The sequence below is a fragment of the Naegleria lovaniensis genome (assembly GCF_003324165.1).
Source record: "Naegleria lovaniensis strain ATCC 30569 chromosome Unknown tig007, whole genome shotgun sequence".
In the NCBI taxonomy this organism is placed as follows: Eukaryota; Heterolobosea; class Eutetramitea; order Acrasida; family Naegleriidae; genus Naegleria; species Naegleria lovaniensis.
In genome coordinates this window covers 554971-576756 of record NW_025407829.1, presented here as the reverse complement: position 1 = coordinate 576756, position 21786 = coordinate 554971, and the positions used below count along the sequence as shown (strand labels likewise).

At 38.3% G+C, this 21786-nt stretch overlaps 10 protein-coding genes across 10 annotated transcripts; 8 read left to right on the top strand and 2 right to left on the bottom strand.

The window, feature by feature from the left end:
- Positions 1–13: 13 nt before the first annotated feature.
- On the top strand, positions 14–1697 carry C9374_014106 (uncharacterized protein; the record flags this gene model as incomplete). The annotated part of the gene is made up of 3 exons (XM_044690057.1): positions 14–176; positions 267–642; positions 704–1697. 3 exons carry the CDS (start codon positions 14–16, stop codon positions 1695–1697), a joined length of 1533 nt encoding a protein of 510 aa, XP_044553538.1.
- Positions 1698–1780: 83 nt separating this feature from the next.
- On the top strand, positions 1781–3517 carry C9374_014105 (uncharacterized protein; the record flags this gene model as incomplete). The annotated part of the gene is made up of 1 exon (XM_044690056.1): positions 1781–3517. The coding sequence occupies one exon, from the start codon at positions 1781–1783 to the stop codon at positions 3515–3517; it is 1737 nt and encodes a 578-aa protein (XP_044553537.1).
- An 889-nt stretch (positions 3518–4406) lies between these two features.
- Positions 4407–6235, top strand: C9374_014104 (uncharacterized protein; the record flags this gene model as incomplete). The annotated part of the gene is made up of 3 exons (XM_044690055.1): positions 4407–5220; positions 5340–5531; positions 5673–6235. 3 exons carry the CDS (start codon positions 4407–4409, stop codon positions 6233–6235), a joined length of 1569 nt encoding a protein of 522 aa, XP_044553536.1.
- A 202-nt stretch (positions 6236–6437) lies between these two features.
- C9374_014103 (uncharacterized protein) lies at positions 6438–9279 on the top strand (the record flags this gene model as incomplete). The annotated part of the gene is made up of 5 exons (XM_044690054.1): positions 6438–7553; positions 7606–7868; positions 7921–8357; positions 8408–8588; positions 8646–9279. The coding sequence occupies 5 exons, from the start codon at positions 6438–6440 to the stop codon at positions 9277–9279; spliced, it is 2631 nt and encodes an 876-aa protein (XP_044553535.1).
- A 322-nt stretch (positions 9280–9601) lies between these two features.
- On the top strand, positions 9602–11623 carry C9374_014102 (uncharacterized protein; the record flags this gene model as incomplete). Its single annotated transcript, XM_044690053.1, has 1 exon — positions 9602–11623. One exon carries the CDS (start codon positions 9602–9604, stop codon positions 11621–11623), a length of 2022 nt encoding a protein of 673 aa, XP_044553534.1.
- A 237-nt stretch (positions 11624–11860) lies between these two features.
- Positions 11861–13012, top strand: C9374_014101 (uncharacterized protein; the record flags this gene model as incomplete). Its single annotated transcript, XM_044690052.1, has 1 exon — positions 11861–13012. One exon carries the CDS (start codon positions 11861–11863, stop codon positions 13010–13012), a length of 1152 nt encoding a protein of 383 aa, XP_044553533.1.
- Positions 13013–13102: 90 nt separating this feature from the next.
- On the bottom strand, positions 13103–14439 carry C9374_014100 (uncharacterized protein; the record flags this gene model as incomplete). The annotated part of the gene is made up of 2 exons (XM_044690051.1): positions 13103–14309; positions 14381–14439. 2 exons carry the CDS (start codon positions 14437–14439, stop codon positions 13103–13105), a joined length of 1266 nt encoding a protein of 421 aa, XP_044553532.1.
- A 108-nt stretch (positions 14440–14547) lies between these two features.
- C9374_014099 (uncharacterized protein) lies at positions 14548–15778 on the bottom strand (the record flags this gene model as incomplete). The annotated part of the gene is made up of 2 exons (XM_044690050.1): positions 14548–14825; positions 14890–15778. 2 exons carry the CDS (start codon positions 15776–15778, stop codon positions 14548–14550), a joined length of 1167 nt encoding a protein of 388 aa, XP_044553531.1.
- A 116-nt stretch (positions 15779–15894) lies between these two features.
- Positions 15895–18804, top strand: C9374_014098 (uncharacterized protein; the record flags this gene model as incomplete). The annotated part of the gene is made up of 1 exon (XM_044690049.1): positions 15895–18804. One exon carries the CDS (start codon positions 15895–15897, stop codon positions 18802–18804), a length of 2910 nt encoding a protein of 969 aa, XP_044553530.1.
- A 311-nt stretch (positions 18805–19115) lies between these two features.
- C9374_014097 (uncharacterized protein) lies at positions 19116–21737 on the top strand (the record flags this gene model as incomplete). The annotated part of the gene is made up of 1 exon (XM_044690046.1): positions 19116–21737. One exon carries the CDS (start codon positions 19116–19118, stop codon positions 21735–21737), a length of 2622 nt encoding a protein of 873 aa, XP_044553529.1.
- Between the last annotated feature and the right edge of the window lie 49 nt (positions 21738–21786).

Sequence of the window (21786 nt, the reverse complement as noted above, 5' to 3'; positions counted from 1 at the left end):
GAAATTGAAAACCATGTCTAATGGGAGTGGAGAAACGTTCAACTCGAAAACAGACTACTCGTTTGGCAACGAGCCCTACATGGTGTATTTTACTACACCCGATGCTGATAATTTAATTTTAACGATAGAACATAAATTAACTTGTGATCGGTGGTGTGGAAGATATAGTAGTCAACGTATGTACATGTTGGATCTTGCTTTCGATTTTAACTTTGGTTGACGGAATGTTTGATATTTTGAAAATTCAATTAAACACAAAATGCTAGATATTCAAACCTTGACAAGCAAAGCCAACAGCTACAAGCCATTTCATACCTTCCTTAAAATGATTTATCAAGCATTGATGAAAAAGTCTAATTCTGTGTCTCTTGAATTTATAACAAAAAACCAAATGGAAGTACTATTTCAAAAAAAGTCATCATCAAAAGGTTCATCAACACCCTCAATGGACGACGGTGAAGCAAGTAAAACGTCATTGACACCTTCGAACACAAGATATCTCATTGTGATTTACTACACTGAATACGATTGCGTCAGGTATCCTCTTCCCCTTGCATATGAGGAGCCAAACATTGAAATACTTAAAAATCTAATTCAAAATCTAAGAAATGAGAACGAACAGTTGAGAAAGCCAAACAAGGAGTAAGTGTTTTAACATTATAGAATTGTAGGTCTAATTAAGACGTACCAAATTGTGACAAAGAATTGAAAAATTAACAAGAGAAAAGAGGGATATTGAAGAAGCATTCCGAAAACTCCAAGTGGAGTCTGCAAACGAAGTGAAGCATGTCAGAAAGCAATACGACGAGTTGGTGCGTGAACTACACATCCAAACAGCAGATATTGAAAAACTTAAAAAACAATTAGCCCAACAATCAGATCAGCTGCAACGAGCGCCAGAGCTTGAGGAGAAAGTCATACTCCTTAAAAAAGAGTTAAGGAATGCAAAGAATGAAATCGAACAGCTACGGGCAGAAAACACAAAATATTATCTAAGTAAGCAACAAATTCATTCCGACAGTCGTAGCTCTGTCACAAAAACTAGGTCAACACGTTCCCCATCTCCCAAGATATCGTCGTCACCTCGTGTGGAGAGAAGTCGATCTCCAACACCAACTAGGAGAGCCACAGGTAGCAGCGTTGAAAAACGAGGTGCTACCTCACGATCATCGTCTTCCGAAAGAAGAATTTCGGGTTATGAATCTCCGAAAACCACCTCAAAATCAGCCCTTCCAAAACACTTAATTCCAACCTCGTCATCTTCCTCCTCCACCAGAAATTCTCGTTCCATGTCTCCCTCGCTTCGAAGTAAAACTCCAACAAAGGACGAGAGAAAAGGTTCATCATCCTCATCAGCCTCAAGAAAAGTGCCAAGCTCTCCGTCACGAGGAAGACCTCTCGAATCGCCTCGACGATCTCGGACCAGTGCAACAGAAGAAAAGAAATCAAGGCACAAACCCTCCAAGAAAACTTATTACGATACCTCAGAAGACGAAAGTGAATTGGCAAGCAATGCTGACATGTATTCATCTCAAGCTAGCCCGTACAACTCGGACGACTATTCAGATTACAGTTTTTCTTCAGTCTCTGAACGAAGAGGTTCTTCCTCTCATCGATCGTCGTCCAACAAGAGAAAACAAGTGGCACCCACGACATCAAGCTCCAATCGTTCACACTCCAAAGGCAAGCATCGATAATGGGGCTTCCACGAATAAACTGAACAACGAATTGTTAATGTCAGTAGTTGTCGTTCAAATTTTTTGTGAACACTTTTTAAAAAATGTCCAAACCACTCAACAACAAGAAAAAGCACGAGGAAACAACAGCAACCTATGACATGTGGGCAAGCAGTAGCGATGATGAGGAAAACAAACATGATATGAAAGAAGAGGATAATGACCAACGTTTGCAAGATGATGCTTCCGATGATGAAAATAACGGAGAGCAGGTATCACAAGAGAATAGTATTAAAGAAATGCTGGACAAAGCCGATGATGACAAACCCATCTTTTTACTCTCTCAATTTCCTTCGGAGATGGAAGTGAAATTCATTACAGAGAATTATCCTTTAAAAGTTTCGGAAAATGCTTTCAAAGTACCATCTAATTTCACAAGATTTGGACTTTCGGAAGTGATTAATCAACTATTAATTCAAGAACATTCGGAAGAGAATCATCCAAAACATGTTCCTTTTGAATTTTTGATCGAGTATAAACCTGGAAAGAAGATATTCTTGAGAACAAGCCTTGCAAAATTCTTTACAAAACTTCAAATATGGCCAGAATCAGCAATTACTTTGGAATATATTGAAGCACAACCTGCTCCAAAATGTGTGGATAGCATTCCTCATGATGATTGGGTGAGTGCTTTATCATTGGTACTTCACACTTCAGGAAGCAGTCTCACTTCCAATGTTGCTGATAATCAATATCTCATTTCAGGATGTTATGATGGTGTGGTGAGAGTGATTGATACCACACTCGGTAAAATTGTGCATCAAACCAAACAGTCCAAGGTACCAATTACTGGTCTTGCTACTTGTTATATTGCCGAACATCATACAAGTTCAGAAGACAAATCATTTTCTGTAGGTGATATTCTAATTGCTGGATGTGGTAAAGATGAATATGGAAGAGTATGGGTTTCAAATCCATCTGAGGAAAAGATGAGAATGAAAATGTTACTGAATGGACATACAGACACTGTGAATGATATTTGTTTGCATCCACGAGGAACGATGATTTGTACTGCCTCCGAGGATAGATCCTTAAAGTTATGGCAAGTAGATTTGACACGATCTCAGAGTGCACTTTTCTATGAGAATAATCTTCCAGCAAATGATGAAAATGATGATGACGAAGACTATAAAGAGCCAACGAAAAAGAAGAAGAAAATGCCATCTCAAATTCAACAATATGCACCAATTGGAACAATGGAAAGAAAAGAGAGTGATAACCAAAATGGCCATCTGTTGGGAGTGACTTGTGTTAAATGGATTGAGGGAGGAAGGATTGTTTCTGGAAGTTCTGACCACACCATTCGTGTATGGGACGTTGCAACAGGTGTTAACAGTATCACACTCAACGGCAGTAAGGTTGTAACATCTATTTCAGTTAAGGACAACTCAGACAGTACCTCAGTGTTGAGCTCACATCCAGATTTTTTGATTCGGTTGTGGGATGCTCGACAGGGAGGCTCCAAAAAAGCATCACTGTTCAGATCCCATCGAGGATGGGTCCGTAAAGTGAAGTGGGTGAGTGATTTTCAATTTATTTCTGGAGGTGACGACAATGTTGTCAAGTTGTGGGATATTAGAAGCGGAATTCCAATCCACAGCACGCCACACTCGGTAAACCCAGAAAGAAAAACCATTTCAACGGATAAGGTTCTCTCGATCGAAGGATTTGCTCCTTTGGAAGGCCAAATTAAGGAACAACATAATGTTGGTCAATTGAAATACCATTTATTCTCTGGATCTACTGATTGCACGCTCAAAAAGCATACTATGAGCCAATAATAAATAACAACCTTTACGGATTTCTTCACCTAAATTTTTGTGTGGCCCCAACAGAAGGTTTCATACTTACTTCAAACCAATGATCTAAAACTTTACATCGTATACGGTAGATTACGTATAATTACACAATATTTATTATTTTGTTAATGATATAAACGATAGCGCATATATGCACAACCAGCAGCAATTAATCCAATATTTGTCAATATTGACAAGAATCCAAGATAATACCAACACAATCCATGTGCTGCTAACACACCAATACCTAATCCACACTCAACGATGTACATCTCACGAATATGTTGGTGTCTGTCAGAATTATTCGGTTTACTAAATCGGTGGAAGAAGAGACCTGGGATTCCTGCACCAATAATTGCACCTGCCACGGACGCACACAAAGGAACGGCAACGTACCACAACAAACCTTGCCATGGTATAGAGTCACGTAATGAGTGGAGAAAGGTAGAATCTAGGAGCGACATTTTTTGTGAGGTTACTGGAACGAATTGATGAATTTCGTCATTTTTGCAGAGGAGTGAACTAGAACTAGAGAAAGATCGAGATCGAGGAGGATTGTTTACCAACTCCGAGAAAAAAATACATCCAACAACGCAAGGTGAAGACATTTGCTATACCAGCTTCAAAAAGAATTCACTTTGACGCTTGTGGCTTGGTATTTGTGATGCACAAAGAGTTTGGAATTGGGTGAAAATTACACACAATCGTTCCGAAGGAGATGAATAATTAAGGAGCATAATCACCAACTGCTAAAACGCATACGTTTCGTCAATCCATGCTCCCTTTGTGTGCCAAGAATGTTCATTTGATTGTGTCTAAAAGTTCCACCAATGACATATTTGGAATGATTGTAATTTTCACACATGAAAAAATGTTGTTGCCCCGAAACAAAGTGAGCTTGGCGACCGCGCTATGGCTCCTCATGATGGCACTGACCATATTATTATCATCATTTGATCCACGTTTTATGGCATCATCATCATCAATTGTCCAAGCAAAACAAGTCCCCAAGTTCATTCGAGTCATTCAAACTGCACAACACACTTCCGATCGACTCACTCCCGTTGCTCCTCTATATTTCAAAAAGAGAAATGATGTCAGGGCTTCATTTGATCCATCCCGCATCCAACAACGTCAAGGAAATACAGATGAGCCAAATATTGTGTTGCTTAATCCGAATCATCTTCTCCAAAAGATCATTGGCTTTGGATGTGCCATTACTGAGAGTGCCAGTTTTGTTTTTTCAACCATGAACGAGCGATTAAAACAAGACATTCTCAATTTGTATTGGTCTCCTTCTGGGTTAAATTACACCATTGGGAGAATTCCAATGAACTCGTGCGACTTTGCCTTAGGAACCTACAGCTGTGATGATACGGCCAATGATTTTGAATTGAAAGACTTTTCGATACAACGGGATAAGCTCTACAAGTTACCTATGGCCCTGCGAGTGGTGAACACGACGGCAACTTTTCATGGAAAGCCTCTCAAGTTGTTCTTATCTCCTTGGTCTCCTCCTGCATGGATGAAAACCAATCATGATATGAATGGCAGTGGTTTACCTTTGGGATTGATCAATAATACTCAAGTATTGAAATCATGGGCCTTGTATTTCAGCAAGTACGTTGAAGCATACAAGAGAGAAGGAATTAACTTTTGGGGATTAACCGTACAGAACGAGCCAGGTATGTTTGAGTTGTTGATTAAGGAATTGAGCGAATACTAAATGATTTTTCATGTGTTCATGATGGAATTTCTTGAATGACATGAAACCTCAACATTACATGGTCCATGACTCTTTCAGAATATGCCGCGCCCTATGAAGCCTGTGTATATACTGCTGAATATCAACGTGATTTCATCAAGTATTATTTGGGACCTCTTATGAAGAGTACTCACCCAGATGTCAATATCATGATTTATGATCACAATCGAGATCATGTTCATTTGTGGGCTCAAACTATTTATGCTGATAAGGAAGCTGCAAAATATGTGGGTAAGTTTAGCTACTGGATTCAACTCTATGCCAATTTGAACTTTAACATGACGGGCTGCAATAATTGCATACTACTCATTAGGTATGTTTCATGTTAGCTGAATCCAACTGTTCACTCATCAACGTTACAAAACATGACAGCTGGAACTGCATTCCACTGGTATTCAGATGGTACCTACGAACACTTAGATTTAGTGTATGACATGGCTCCGGAAAAGATTTTGCTCGGAACAGAAGCAACGCAAGGCCCCAACGTGAATTACGGTGATTGGACAAGAGGTGAATCATATGGATATGATATTATTAATGATTTACAACATTATGCACAAGGATGGACTGACTGGAACTGTCTTCTAGATGCAGTTGGAGGTCCAACACACATGAATAATTGGTGTGACGCGTTAATTGTAGCCAACAACAAGACTCAATCACTTTACTTGCAACCAATGTACTATTATATGGGCCACTTTTCAAAATTCATACTTCAAGATTCAAGACGAATTTCACTTGTTCAGTCGAGCAATGATCTGTTAGTGACATCCTTCTTGACACCCGAGAATAATATTGTTATTGTTACCATGAATAATAAGGATACTGCCTTGAAGCTTCAGCTCTTAGATTTGAATGTTGGATTGGACTATTACGTAGACGTTGAGCTACCACCACATAGTATTCGAACAATGATATATCCATATGAAAAGTAAATGATTGAAAATTTATCTCAAACAAAGCGCCAAACTTGACAGCAAGAAAAATTTATAAAGACATAAAAAGGAAATTGCAAAAATTTTGATTCTACCAACACAAATACTGCCCCTTTCAACGAGAGGTCGAATTATGTCCGGAATACCTGTCTCTGTTGGTATTTCCCGCTAAGAACAGTTACAGTGATTCAATTAAAAAAAAATGAAGAACAACACTATTCCCCCTCTGAATCAAAGGAAACTAACAAACAGCATGAATTCGAGCGGACTGAGAGAGCTCAAGTCAGATCAGGACTTGTCGTCCTCGTTGACCAAGTTGAGCCTCTTTAAACCACAGAGTGCGTCGTTGCATCGACCACCGGCTCAACACGTTACCAGGGGAGATAGTTTTAAGAGTCTTCCGAGGCCCAAAACTTCGACACACCTTTCAAAGTCGACCATAACCAATGTTTCAGCGACTCTCCCTCTCACATCCCGTATTTCTCCTTCCCAAACCCCAAAATCTCCAAACCATCACGTTCCGAATATCTCCTTTGCTCAAGCAAGGACATCGAGCAGTGCAGACGACTTTCCTCGAAAAACACAAAAGCCTCCACTCATTATTAACGTTTATCCTTCACTTCCCAATAGATTTACATATGAATCGGACGATCTTGCTCACTTCTTGACAGTGTTGAAGTCTTGCAAGCCACCTTTATATCCAATAACGCAGCATGAGCAGGAAAAGAGAAAACAAGTTTACTCAACCCTTGCGTTCATCATGTCAGCATTTCAATATCACGACAAAATAGTGCATGCGTCTGTCGAACCAGATGAGCATAGTATACAAAACGTGTCTTATGGTCATCCTCAAGATCTTTTTCAAGTTTGTTGCTATTTATTAAGAGAGAACTTAAGCTACACAAGCGAAATAGATAACTTAAAGTCTCAAATTTTAGAAAAGGATCGAAAGATTGAAGAGTTTCACAAAAAGTACGAGTCTACAAATGATCACGACCTTGTCAAGCACCAACCGTCAGAGAACGATCTTAAACATCTGGAGGAGTCTGTCTCAAAACTAGAAGACGATATCTACCACCATGATCCCATTTTATACAAAGAAATAATGGAAAAGACAGAAGAAGAGGAACTTTTGCACAATTTAACCAACGCAGAGGGGTCCAAGGAGTTCTTTAACACAAAAGATTCCATTCCACGACTGCCTGCTGTCATAAGAAACGCAGAAGCCAAAAGAAACGCAACAAGGCGTGGTATAACTCCTTATGAAGAAATGGATCATGCACAGAAATACACCCAGTGTCTTCAATATAAGATGAGAGTAAGTGGAATTTACATTTTAGTGAAAATTATGAATCACCCATTATGAACAGCTTCTGGAGAACCTTATTTTCGTTCTTAAAAAGAAAATTCAACGATACGAGCAATCAGACTCTGAGGTCAAACAATTAGTAAAACAGTGGGGTTCCTTACCAGAACTGTTAAGGGAGAATGAGGCAATGAAAAAAGAACTAAACTTCTACAATTGGGTGACACAAAGGTTTGATACAGAGCTGTTGCTCAAACACAAATATTTATATCTAGATGACGTTTACATGCTTCGGTCCGTAATTTTCGCTTTACAAAACGAATTGTTGTAAGTTTCGACTCTTGACAGTTGTGGGAATTGTTTACCTCCGTAACAATAGTGTTGCTCAGCAAGGTCTGGCTAAGTATAACGATGTTGAAAACAAGCTGTTGAAAATAATGACAACAAAATCTGCAGAAAAAAACGCTTCGAAACATTTCAGCTTGGAGTACCTAATGACAGACCTATTCATGACAGAAAAACAGAAATATGAGTATGAGAAAAAGAAAGAAGCCAAAAGAATGGTAGCTGAGGAAAACAATAAGAGCATTGTCAAGGATGAGGACCAAGAGCCATCAGTGATGGATTTAAGAAACAAGATTCGTACTCTTGAGCATGAAAACAAATTCTTATCAAACCAACTCGGAAGATTAGAGCAACAGGTGACTGACTTGACCAGTGCTATGGAGCTGCTGAACGAAGAAGTAACTGGAGAGCGAAAAGTTGAAATCAAGGAGCGAGAAACAATGATTAGAAAACTAACCTCAAGAATAGACCGTAAGTAATTCCGTGATACTTGTTACGTATTCAGATAACATTTCAAACAGATCTTAATAAGGCAACAACGGACAGAGAAGTATATTTCTTGTTCCAGCAAAATTTAGTTCAAGAATTAACTGATAAGCGAGACAAATTGTTTGCTGAAAACGCCTTGACCAACGAAAAGCTCATCAACACCCGAAATGAAGTTGTAGAGCTCACACAGAAACTCAGACATCAAGCAAATGGGTAAGTTTCTCGTCCTGGTATCTTCTAACGAAATGCGAAATCATTTGTTTTGTATAGTCTTCAAGTGATGTACCAAATTACATCTTCCTTACTATTCTATTTCATCAAAACAACCACTGGCAAAGAGATTGACTCCAATCTCTCGCCCAAGAACAATGTAAAGATCATGTTCCAAGATGTATTTACATCATATATATTCAAAATGAACGCTTCTGTTAAATTACAATCTTGGTTTAGAGGAATACTGACGAGGAAAAGGTTGTTGAAATCTCAAAAACATTCAAACTTTGTGTCTCGAATGTTGAAAAAGAGGAAATTCATAGCATTCAATCACGAACGAGAAAAAGCATTGCGTTCCGAGGAGCCTCCTCTATTCTCTGTGTTTGGTGACTTTTTGAAAGTGATATCCTCCTTTTCCAACGAATCCAGTGACATGTTAAAACAAACAGAAGGCATCATTCAAGCATTCAAAGAAGAAATTACAGAGAGATTCAAATCAAAGATCGAGCAAGAGCTGGCAAGCTTTAAAGAAGAGCAGCTCCAGTACAGCGAACAACTCATGGCTGCACTCAAGGCTGTTGTTCTAAAACCGAAAGGAGAGCGGTCATGCCAAACCGAAACGATACAGCGTAAGAGCAGAGGCATTCAGCATGGTGTGGCACAGGTCACGAATGTTGAACTGAGAAAGTAATTGGAGTTTTACCGACCATTAAATTATTGTTGTAAAATCATTCAATTGCACATGTTTAGCCATTTGCTTTAACACGATTCAGAGAGATTATTGTTGTCAATTTTTCGTAGTATCCAGTGGATATTTGTGATTCATCACCCATACTTCGTCATGAGTTTGAAATCCATCATTATCCAAAACACGATCTTGTTTTTGTTTGAAGCTTGTGTTACACGTTTCGGAAACCTGAACACGTGTTTCTCAAAAGTTGTAAATAGAACAAGCGAGTCCCTTCGGAATTGCAAAACAACAACCTGAAAAAAAAATCATCACAACAGACACAATGGCAAAGTCCAACATGGTATCAAAGGCTTTGTTATCTTTTCTTCTAGTATGCCTGTTAGCATCATTCCTCATTGCAGGAGAGACCGATAACTCAACAAAATCGGAAAAGAAGAGTGGTGGACCAATCATTGGTATCGATTTGGGTACAACATACAGCTGTGTGGCCATCTATAAGAACGGAAAGGCTGAAATTATTGTCAATGACCAAGGTAATCGTATTACACCATCAGTAGTTGCTTTCAGTGAAGAAGGAGAACGTTTGATTGGTGAAGCAGCCAAGAATCAAGCAGCTCTTAACCCAACCAACACTGTTTATGACGCAAAGAGACTTATCGGTCGTCGTTTCTCTGACCCAGAAGTCCAAAAGGATGCTGGTCTCTTGCCATACAAGATTGTTGATAAGAACGGAAAGCCTTTCATCGAAGTTGAAATTAATGGAGAGAAGAAAGTTTTTGCTCCAGAAGAAATCTCCGCAATGGTTCTCCAAAAGATGAAGGCTATTGCTGAAACATATTTGGGTCAAAAGGTCACTCGTGCTGTCATTACTGTGCCAGCATACTTTAACGATGCTCAAAGACAAGCCACAAGAGATGCCGGAACTATTGCCGGATTGACTGTCGAACGTATTATCAACGAACCAACAGCCGCAGCTATTGCTTACGGATTGGATAAGAACAAGAAGGATGTCAATGTTCTTGTTTTCGATTTGGGTGGTGGTACTTTTGATGTTAGCTTGTTGAACTTGGATGAAGGACTCTTTGAAGTTTTGGCAACCAATGGTGACACTCACTTGGGTGGTGAAGACTTTGACCACCGAGTTGTGAGATATTGTTTGGATGAATTCAAGAGAAAGAATCCAAAACAAGCTCAATCTGTTGAAAAGGACAAGAAGGCCATTCAAAAGTTGAAGAGAGAAGCTGAAAAGGCCAAGAGAGTGTTGTCTTCTCAACATGAAGCTAGAATTGAAATTGAATCACTTCATGATGGTATTGATTTTAGCTTGAAGTTGACTAGAGCCAAGTTTGAACAATTGAACAATGATTTGTTTGTTAAGACTTTGAAGCCAGTCGAACAAGTTCTTAAGGATTCTAAACTCAGTAAGGAAGAAGTTCATGAAATTGTTCTTGTCGGTGGTTCTACTAGAATTCCAAAGGTTCAACAATTGTTGATCGATTTCTTCAACGGTAAGAAGCCAAAGCAAGGAATTAACCCTGATGAAGCTGTTGCAGCTGGTGCTGCTATTCAAGGAGGAATTTTGGGAGGTGAATTGGATGAAGACATTGTCCTTGTTGACATTGCTTCCCTTTCTTTGGGTATTGAAACTGTTGGTGGAGTTATGACCAAATTGATTCCAAGAGGTACTAAGATTCCAACTCAAAAGTCACAAATCTTCTCTACATACCAAGATAACCAACCAGGTGTATTGATCCAAGTTTATCAAGGAGAACGTGCCATGACCAAGGACAACAACTTGTTGGGTAAATTCGAATTGACTGGTATTCCACCTGCACCAAGAGGTACTCCACAAATTGAAGTCACCTTCTCTGTTGATGCCGACGGTATTCTCCACGTTTCAGCTAAGGACACCAAGACTGGTAACCAAAATAGCATTACCATCACCAACGACAAGCTTAACATGGATCAATCTGAAATCGAAAGAATGGTCAATGAAGCTGCCAAGTTCGAAGAAGAAGATAAAAAACAAAAGGAAAGAATTGATGCCAGAAACGCTCTCGAGAGTTATGCCTATCAATTGAAGAATCAATTGGATGATGAAAAGTTCAAGGAAAAGCTCCCAGCTGATGACAAGAAGGTTATTGAAGAAGAAACCAAGACCACCATTTCTTGGTTAGAACAACATCAAGATGCCTCAAAGGAAGAATTCGAAGAAGAAAAGAAGAGACTCGAAGAAAAGATCAGACCAATCATGACTAAATTCTACCAATCTCAAGGTGGTGCTCAACAAGGAGCTCCTGGATCGGGTCCTTCCTCATCTGATGCTCAACATGATGAGCTGTAAATGCACACAATGCATGTAGGTTTGCCACTAGTTTATTAAACATCAATTTTGAATTCAAACGTGAATATTTGCATTCCTTTTCGTCATTGCCAGTTTTCATTCGTTATTGCTTTACAGCACCCTATGGACATTGCAGAAAGTACCTTAAAGCCTCACCACCCGCTAGCAGCATTGGAAGTCAACTACCATTTCTTTAAAAAAACATTTCAACTCTCATCATTGAGGCTTAAACACACTATGATCCAACAGCCTGAGTCTAATCTCATCGATCATACCAAAGAGAGCGAGCTCTTTGAAGTAATTCCAACTCAAACCACCTCTGAATCGCTGCTTGCGCAGCAACCAACCACTGAAAGTTCAGATTCCTTTCCAACCTCTCAATTTGAGCCTTCTAAATTTCAAATAAGTTCAATCAATTCAAAGAAGCCGATTTCAAGCCAGGATCTTTTTTCAGTCCAAGAGGAAGATCATGAGAATTTTCAAGAAAAGGATCCTTTACTTTTTGAAGAACCTTGCGAATGGGACAATTCTCTTCCATTTCATTCCACTCAATTACTGGATGATGTATTTGTGTACGCAGATTCTAATAGCCTTTCCAGTGATGATCTTGATAAGTTACCTGTTGCTTCATGTTCGGATTCTGTCAGTAGCCCAAGTCCTCGACGAGGTTTACAAAACAACCATGCAGTGAGTCTCATTGAGGATGAAGAGGAAAGGCTTGAGAGTCTTTCACCAAAGGCACTCGCAGAATCATCTTTGACCTTGCAGCTTTCAAAGAAGAGTGAGGATTCCTTGAGCTTTGTCGTCTTGCTGAACGATGATGACGTTAAACAATCTCAACATGATGATACAAAGAGTGATGATACTGAGAAATGCAAGGCTGAAGTCGTGGTGCAATTATCGTCCACAAAACCCTCATTCACAGTTTCGTTACAAACATCATTCGCTACGAAGAACGGAGTGAAGGCAATTAAGCCTTGTGCCTTTTCAAACAAGAGAACAACGATTAGCGACAAGGACAAGACTCTCTTGCTTTCCATTACGTCTCCTCCTTTGACGACCACTCAACCATTGAGTAGAAATGACTTTGACTTGTTTATTGTTGTCAAGGAAAGTTGTCATGGTGAAAACGTTGTTGTCATTAAGGATGGAAAGCAAGATCAATTCAAGAAGCTTGATTTAGATCCTGAAGGAAATAGTTTGTTACAAGTGGTGAAAGAAACTGTAATTGACGATCACACGATTGAAATCTCTTGTAAAATTACAACCTCAAACAATTATGGTTGGAAGACCAAACACCCTGTCTACAACTTTGTTGTCCAATCAAAATTGGCAAACGTTTACTCTGCTCTCTCCGAAGGATTTAAGGTAACACAAAGTGTAAGTTGATAATTATATCGCATCAATGGCTTTTGATTTTATGAATATCTTGTAGTGTCACAAGAGAAAGTAGAGTTAGGACCACTCACAACAAGTATTCTACTCTTGTGTTAAATCAATATCATAAAGAGGTTGCTCGTATTTTGGATTTCCAACATAAATCTTGATTTTCTTTTCACCCACATTTGCTATCATTGTCGCCAATGTTTTACCCTTATCTGGGAATTGTTGACGCCTAAAAAGAGGAAATTCTGTATCTTTGGTATCTCCAAGAAATTGACGAACTCCATCTTCATCACAAATATTCTTAAAAGAAAGTGATCGTTCATATCGTCTTCTCGAGCTTGGGACGTTACCCTCGGTAACTCCCTTCAAGTGAGCATAGTGATTAAAATGAGCATAGTGAATGGGTTCATGATTGGTATCGTCTTCAATTCCAATAGGAACATTGTACATTGAGATATATATGTTCGATTCTAAAGGAGGAGCTAATTCAATATTACACATTCTATAAAATTGATAAGTTGCTTCTTGGTTTCGTTTGCTTTGTATCTTGGCAGATTCTTCATGAATGTCAACCTTATATCGTGTTGAAATGTTTGTTGAGAATCCTGAAGCACTCTGTGTTGCATATTTCTTGAGAGTTTCCAACGCCTCTTCAATGGACTCACTCTCATAGACGCTTCGATTGATAAAGCAACGAGGAATACCCTTGTCTGTGAGAACATTTAGAGGACTCTTTCCATTCGTTCCAAATATCAAGTGATCATTCCATCCAAATGTATTACCAGATAATGTTCCTGGATAATGATATGCAACAATTGTAAAGCTTTTCAATGCATTATTACACTTTTCCGAATATCTTGATTTCACAATATATGCATATTCTCCCATACTCTTGTCAGCATCTTCATTGTGTGCTATGATTGCTTTCTCTCCCTTAGACACACTGTCACTTAATACAAATACTTCAGAGCAGCCTCCTACTTTTGGAACTTGTGTCGTTTTTAATTTTTCTTCTAAATCTTGATGATGTTTTTGAATTTTACTCCGCAACTCATTGAGCATATTTAAAGCAAAAATCCATTCAAAAGGAGTGTTGGACCCATCAGCCAACCCTCTAATTTCGTCCATGTAGTGTGGAAAGAGTTCGCTAGTGATTTGAATCCATGGATCTAAACAATTTGGATTCTCTCTAATAAAAGGTAAAAAGATTGATTGAAAGGGTAAATCCGATCGATTTAAATAATTCTTAATTCTTGTTTTGAAATGTTCTCCAATGGAGTATCCCACTTGATAAAATGTTCTTGGTTCCGATCCCATCAAAAACATGTATCATTCACGAACTCACTAAATCCATAATATGTGTATACCTACCCGATCGGTGTTTCAAAGAATGGTAAAGGTTGATCCTCGTGAGGTGCTTGGTCAAACATTTTTTTTTGTAAACTTTTCTTTTTGGAAACATGATCATCAACTGCTCCCAATGGTTCATTTACGACGTTTGTGTCATCATGATGCTTATTTAAATATCATGAAAGTGCTCATGTCGTTCTTGCACATTCATTGATTGATGCATTTGGTTTTCTAAAGTATCTTTCATTGTCATAAAATGATTCTGTTTGAGCTCTCCAATAATTGGGAATTCCTAAAAGAGGGAGAGGACGAAGACTTTTTGTGTTGTGTAAATTAATGTCATACTTTACGGGGTTGGAAAATACATCAAAGAGCAGGTCGTCCATGACATTCCACACTTGTGTTTGCATGGTTGTGAGTGATTGATGTTGATGAATGGTTTCAAGTTGATGATAAACATTCGTATCTATGATATCAGCAATTCATAACATCAAATTCAATTTCTCCAAATTAACATTAATATTACTTACAAACAGAAGAAGATAGTGGAAGTGCTACACATTTGGTAGTATATCCAATATATGGATGTTGTGTGAGCGTATCGAAAATGGAATGTCCAAAAATTGTGAAAATCATTTTGCTTTCCACACTCGCTCTATAATTCCAAAATAGTTTTTTAAATTGCATTCCATAGAGTAGATTTTTCAATTCTTGAAAGGACGATTCCTCAATAAAAACCACGACTCCACATTCATCAAATAGGGTTAGAAAATTCTGTAATGAGGATCGTTCTTTTACAGATTTTGATGAATGGCTTTTCATATGTTCCAAATGTAAAATATTCAACAGTCTCTTTGTTTTGGGAAACATGAGCCAAATGAGATGTCCATAAAAATCATGTAAATTATTAAATCGTGTTGGAATTTGACTTGTAGCATGAATATGTCGTTCATACCAAAAACCCTCTTGTAACTTTTCCTTCGTGAGAGTATGGAGTAAATAATCTTGATCCATAAATTGTAGTTTAGAGAACCATTGATCTTGTAAATTCGAATTTCCGTTAGTCCTGTTGAAAGGCAGTCTTGTGTTTTGAATATTTAAAGAATGTAATAATTCATTGAAATATTCGACTTGAAGGGGTTTTTGAAAGATAATATCATTATCATGTTCTTCATTGAAATCCTTCTTCAATCTATTTTCATAATAATTTAGGAGAGGCCAAATATTTCTAAATGGAAGTGAACGGACGATTGTTCGTGTAATTCTTGAAAATTCATTTTCTTGTACGTTTGGGAATTTGGAAGAAATTAAGGAATGATGATACTTTTGAGAAGAAGTATGCATAATCGTTACAATTATTGGTTTCCGATGTTGCACCATACTGCTCATCATTGAGTTCACTCGCAGCCAGCGAACCATTTTTTTCAACGAAATCGCAAAAAGTTGTTTCATTCCTCTTGGCAATTTTTCGTTTGCTTCGGAACATGCCAACAATTTCAATCAAAAAGTGTATGAATTTGGTGTTGTTCAAAAAAATGCAAAAACTCGCCATTGCCAAACTTCTCTCCAAAACCGCTGCAACCGCTAACGATGCTGTGAGTCGGTTATCATCGTTGAGTGGGATGTATCATCATCAGAGCAATGCGATGGGTGTTCAAGGCTTGATGGGTATCACCTCGCATCATCATCATCAAACGAGAATGATTTCCACGAGTAATACCAATCATCATGAGAGCAACACGGCGATGAAATTGGCCGAAGAACAAACAGAGGAACGACGAAATATTTTGATTTTTGATGACGGGAATTTTAGAAAGCCTGCTTGGGAGAAGAATATGAGTATTGGTGATTTAAGTGCTGACCAAGAGCGTATTGAACACGAACTGGCTGTTAGCTCGAGTTTGTACGGAGACATGGCTGCACAACTGGAGCGTGATAACAGGACCAACATTCAAAAAAAGTTTGAGCAGTTCATCGTGAATATGAGTCCTCGTGATGAAGACGTGAAATTAATGTTGCAACAAAAGGAGTTAGAAACTCGTTCTATGGATATAGCAAAAGAACGATATAGAAAAGACCTCCGATCCGCAAATAACAGAAACCAGGGATCGTGCCTTCCTCCTGCAAAGAAAATCATGCTAGAATGGTATGAACCATTAACAAAACTCATCAAAGAAAAACAAGATGAAGTCAATTTCTCGTCAGTATCCAAGAAAAAATCCCTTGTTGCTAAAGTTGATGAGTCATCCACACAGAGTAGTCAACAAAATTTTGCCATCCCTCTTTGTCTAACCTCAGTATCTGCTGAAAAACTTGCCATCATTTCTCTCCACGAAATCTTGTCATCATGCCTACGAGAACGTTCCGGTCCACCAGTCTCTTCACTTGCATTCCAAATCGGTGAAGCACTGCAAGCTGAGGTCAATGTTGACAAGCTGAAAAGAACCAACTATTTCAAACTCATTTCCAAGAATCAACTGATATACCACAATATCAACAGAATGTCCAAATTGAAACTCAACGAATACGTGGCTTTGTCAAAAGAAGAGCTCATTCAAATAGGAACGTTTTTAATTCATTTAGTAGTTACCGTTGCAAAAGTACCAGTTGTGGATTCTCCCTCTGAAAACGTACCTGCTTTTATTCACAGAAATATAACAAGACAAGGTAAACTGGTTGGAATTGTTGAAGCAGATGAAAATTTAATCCAACTCATTGGTAGAGAGCACATTGCGCAAGAAATACTTCATCCAAATCACTTACCAATGTTAATACCGCCAAACCCTTGGATAAACTCTACCACTGGAGGTTATGTGGCTCTGAAATCGTTAATTATGCGAACGAGAGGCTCTCATTTACAAGCTTACATTCTCAAGATTGCAGACATGAACGAATTGTTATCAGGTTTAAACACATTGAACGAAACAAGGTGGAAAATCAATCCTAAAGTATACGAAACAGTTTTGAAAGTTTGGAATTCCGGAGGAGGTCTCGGAGAATTGCCATCCCGATTTGACGATGCACTTCCAGAAGAGCCTGAAACCGATGACCCAGAAATTAAGAAAAAGTGGAAACGCGCTGTAGCCAAGATCAAAACACATAATAGAAATTTACACTCTTTACGATGCGACATGTTGTTAAAGCTGAAGGTTGCAGAAGATTTTAAGAACAATACCTTCTACTTCCCTCATAATATCGATTTTAGAGGTAGAGCTTACCCAATTCCACCTCATTTGAACCATCTTGGAGCTGATATTAATAGAGGTTTGCTTACATTTGACAAGGGAACGAAAATTGGTCGACGAGGTATTTTCTGGCTTAAAATTCATTTAGCAAATCTCTATGGCAAGGATAAACTACCATTTGATGAAAGAGTACAGTTCGTTGAGCAAAACTTGAATGAAATCTTTGACTCGGCAGATCAACCACTTGAAGGAAATCGATGGTGGCTGCAATCAGAAAACCCTTGGCAAACTCTTGCTGCATGCGTAGAGTTGGCTGAGTGTTTACGATCAGAAAATCCAGAAGAATTTATTTCTCAATTACCAATTCAAATGGATGGATCTTGCAATGGGCTTCAACACTATGCAGCTTTAGGTAGAGATAATTTGGGTGCTTTACACGTAAACTTGTTACCAACTTCTAAACCTATGGACGTGTATGTAGGTGTGCTTGAAGTTGTAAAGAAGCATATCGAAAGAGATATGAAGGCAGGCAACAAATTGGCAAAATTATTGCATGGTAATGTTTATAGATCAACAATCAAGCAAACTGTGATGACCAGCGTCTATGGTGTCACATTCGTTGGCGCTAGAGAACAGATTCAAAAACGTCTTAAAGAAAAGAAGGAAGTTCCAGAAGATGACGTATTTGCTTGCGCATCGTATTTGGCATCTATCACCCTTAAATCATTAGGAGAAGTGTTCAGTAGCGCTCAAAACATTATGGAATGGCTCAATGATTGTGCCTTACTCATTTCTTCATCCGATAACCCTGTATCATGGACAACCCCTCTTGGATTGCCGGTCATACAGCCTTATAGATCCAAACGAACAAAGGTTGTCAAGACAGTCATGCAAAGTGTCGTCATTACAGACTCATCTGACAAATTACCTGTTAGCAGAACACGACAAAAGTCAGCATTCCCTCCTAACTTTGTTCACTCCCTTGATTCTTCTCACATGTTCATGACTGCTAGCGCTTGTCAAAAAGAAGGCATCGAGTTTGCTTCCGTTCATGACTCATTTTGGTGCAATGCTGGGAATGTTGATCGAATGAACAGAATTATCAGAGAACAGTTCATCAATTTACATTCACAACCTTTACTGGAAGAACTTTTGGCTACATTTACTCGTCTTTATCCAAACATTCAGTTCCCACCACTACCAAAGAAAGGTTCTCTTGATTTAAACCGTGTTATTGACGCCCCATATTTCTTTGACTAACTCTGACGAAATGCCGTTCTTCTCACTTTTGAATTTCATCTAGATCCTGTTGTGTTGCATGCATTTGTGCCAATTACAGATAACGCTTGAAAGTTGTCCTGGCACCGGTGAGTTGATGAGTTTAACGACATTGGATGGAAACATGAGGACCTATTGTTTTCTCCATTAATAAAACACGGTTCTCTTCTATTAAATTGCAAAAGCAGATGCGCAAGTTCACTACAACCCAAATAAATTAAACCACCGCCTTTCTTGTACCTCAAACTACTTGACAAGTGATGTTGTACACATAGAGACTTTTGTAAAACAAAATGACCACTTCATCTTCGGCCAACAATACATCAGACCAACCTCTTCCGCAACAACGACAACAACCATCATCCACTAGCACCCAACATGAACTCGAAGACCTAGGTGTCATGAGTCAATGCAAAAACGACACTCAAGACATTGCTCAAACTCCAAGTGGCAACCACAATCCGAACAGCATACCAACAACGACAACAAGTCATCATGATGATGAAACTTCCTATCCTCAAACAACACCAATCGCTACGACTACCACTTCCGTAGACATTCATAAGAGAAAATCTAGAACTCGTTCTCTCCGATTATTTTCTCGAGCACTAACAACCACCACTCCTAATACTCAAACATTATTTACCTTTGATGCACCCAATGATGATGATGATGAGGAAGAAGTCGTGAAACACTCTCGCTCGAACTCGAAACGAAATGCTTTAAACTCAATTAGAGTGAAAACTATTTCCATTCTAGCTTTAATGTTCTTTTTAACGGTTTTATTATGTTTTGCCATTCTCATTGTTGCATTTCATCTCTCCTTTTCTAAAATTGAATATCAAACTATTTTACAAAGTAGTTTACGAGTATTGCGAAGTATTTCGGATAATTTTTATGCCTTGGAAAACAAAATTCTCGATTACGCTCCATGGATTGATACTGCCGAGTTATTCATCTATAATGGAGAGCCGAGTCGTATTCAAGCGTATTTTGATGAAAACTTTTTCTGTGAACATATGGCTCAAGTGAAATTATCGTTTGTTTCATTGTATTATTTAAATGGAACTAAATTGAAATCATTGGGATGTTACAACGCAACTTTGGAAGAAGATCTTCCTGTAGAAATGGATGAATTATATCCAGAACATTACTTTATCAAGGATATGCACATTTCTACGACACGAAGATCTGCCTATTTATTACCTTCTGAAAGGAATGTGAATCATCCGAATGAGTTTGTCACAATGGTTGCTGTTCCTGTCACTACTACAGATACAGACACGAACACGTATGGAGTCATGGTATTTGGAAAATATCAATCGAATGTTATCATTCAAGATTTAACTGCCAAAACTCAAGTCTGTATTTCTTTTTATAATCTAAATTCAACTCTAGGAGTTCAAATTGCTCAATCCATGAAAGGAATTGAGGATGTTTCATCTCAATTTGCAAATTACAATGCACTCACTGTTGATGCAGATAATAGCACTTGGTTATTGCATGATTTTTTCCATGTTGGAACGTTTGATTCATCTTCGAGTTTATTATCATTGGAGAGACATTGTGACACGAGTAACAGTGGAACCATTGAAGGAGTATTACAATCAGATTCCAATAATGGAGAACGAATTTCAACATTACAAATTTTGAAAGATGTCTATCAAGAAAATACTGTCATGATTCGTTCTGACATTTCTCGAAGTCTCTACACGACTGGAATTAATTCATTTCTCATTACTTGGGCAGTCATGACAGCCATGCTCATTCTTCTCTCAACGGCGGTGGTCATTTTTGTGGAGCTTGTGGTATTGAGAAGAACTATTCGTCTCACACACGGAGTTCTTCAAATTACCAATGAATGGAATAATGATAGTAATTCTATTACAAAGGGAGCCAAATTACCCAAATTTGGAAAAGATGAAATTGGTAAATTAGGATTGAGAGTGAATTACATGTTATCTGTTTTGGAAAAGTCCTTTGCTCAACTTCAAAAAGAACATGCATTGGCACAGAGCTTACTCGATCGAACTTCACTCGAAGAACAAAAATACAGAAATGTCATGAATGGTCTCACTGATTTTGTCATTACTGTGGACTCTACATCGGGGAGAATTATCAATTTCAATGCTGCTTTTGAAAACAAAATTATGGGAAAAATCAAGGATGAAAACTCGGAGAAAAATGTGCAAAACAAAACCATTCATGAGTACTTTGAAGGAATGACTCTGGAGACCATTCTTGAAAAATTGGAAGAATTATCGCTCGAAAGTGGTGTCAAGATTTGGGAAGTTTCAATCGTGAATAGGTTCAGAACTGGTGTTCCTGTTAACGTGACATGCAGTAAGGTAAAGATTGTCATTCAAGAAGGAGATATTATCGATGCCTTTGTCATGATGGCAAGAAACATGTCTGATCATCAAGAATTGAAGAAGACCATTCTCTCACAGCAACAACAGTTTTCTGAACAACAACAACACTTTGAATTTGAATATTATTGGAAAAATCGAGACATGCGTAACAAGTTGAGAATATTTTGCATGAATGAAAAATCATACGAAAATTTCAAATTCCTAGAAGAAGTGGAATCTTACAAAAAGATCAAACGCACTCAACACAGAGCCAACAAACAACAAGAAATTGTTTCACAATTTCTCACAAAAGAAAGCAAATACGAATTGAATATTTCACAAGAAGAAACGTTCAACCTCGTGAACAAAATTAAGAATGGATATGGACAGGTAGATCTTTTTGATAAGTTGGCCGTTGTCGTGAAGAATATGTTGTATCGTGATACCTTTCAGAGATTCTTGATGGATCTTGGTAAAGATAATGATACCAATACTTCATCTTGTTTAGATGTGGATGAAACGAGTACGGACACGAGCAGTTCTTCATTCAATAATAATGACTAGAGTATGTCTTGAGTAGATCGGACAACGGGCGGCAAATAGAGGTGTTCTT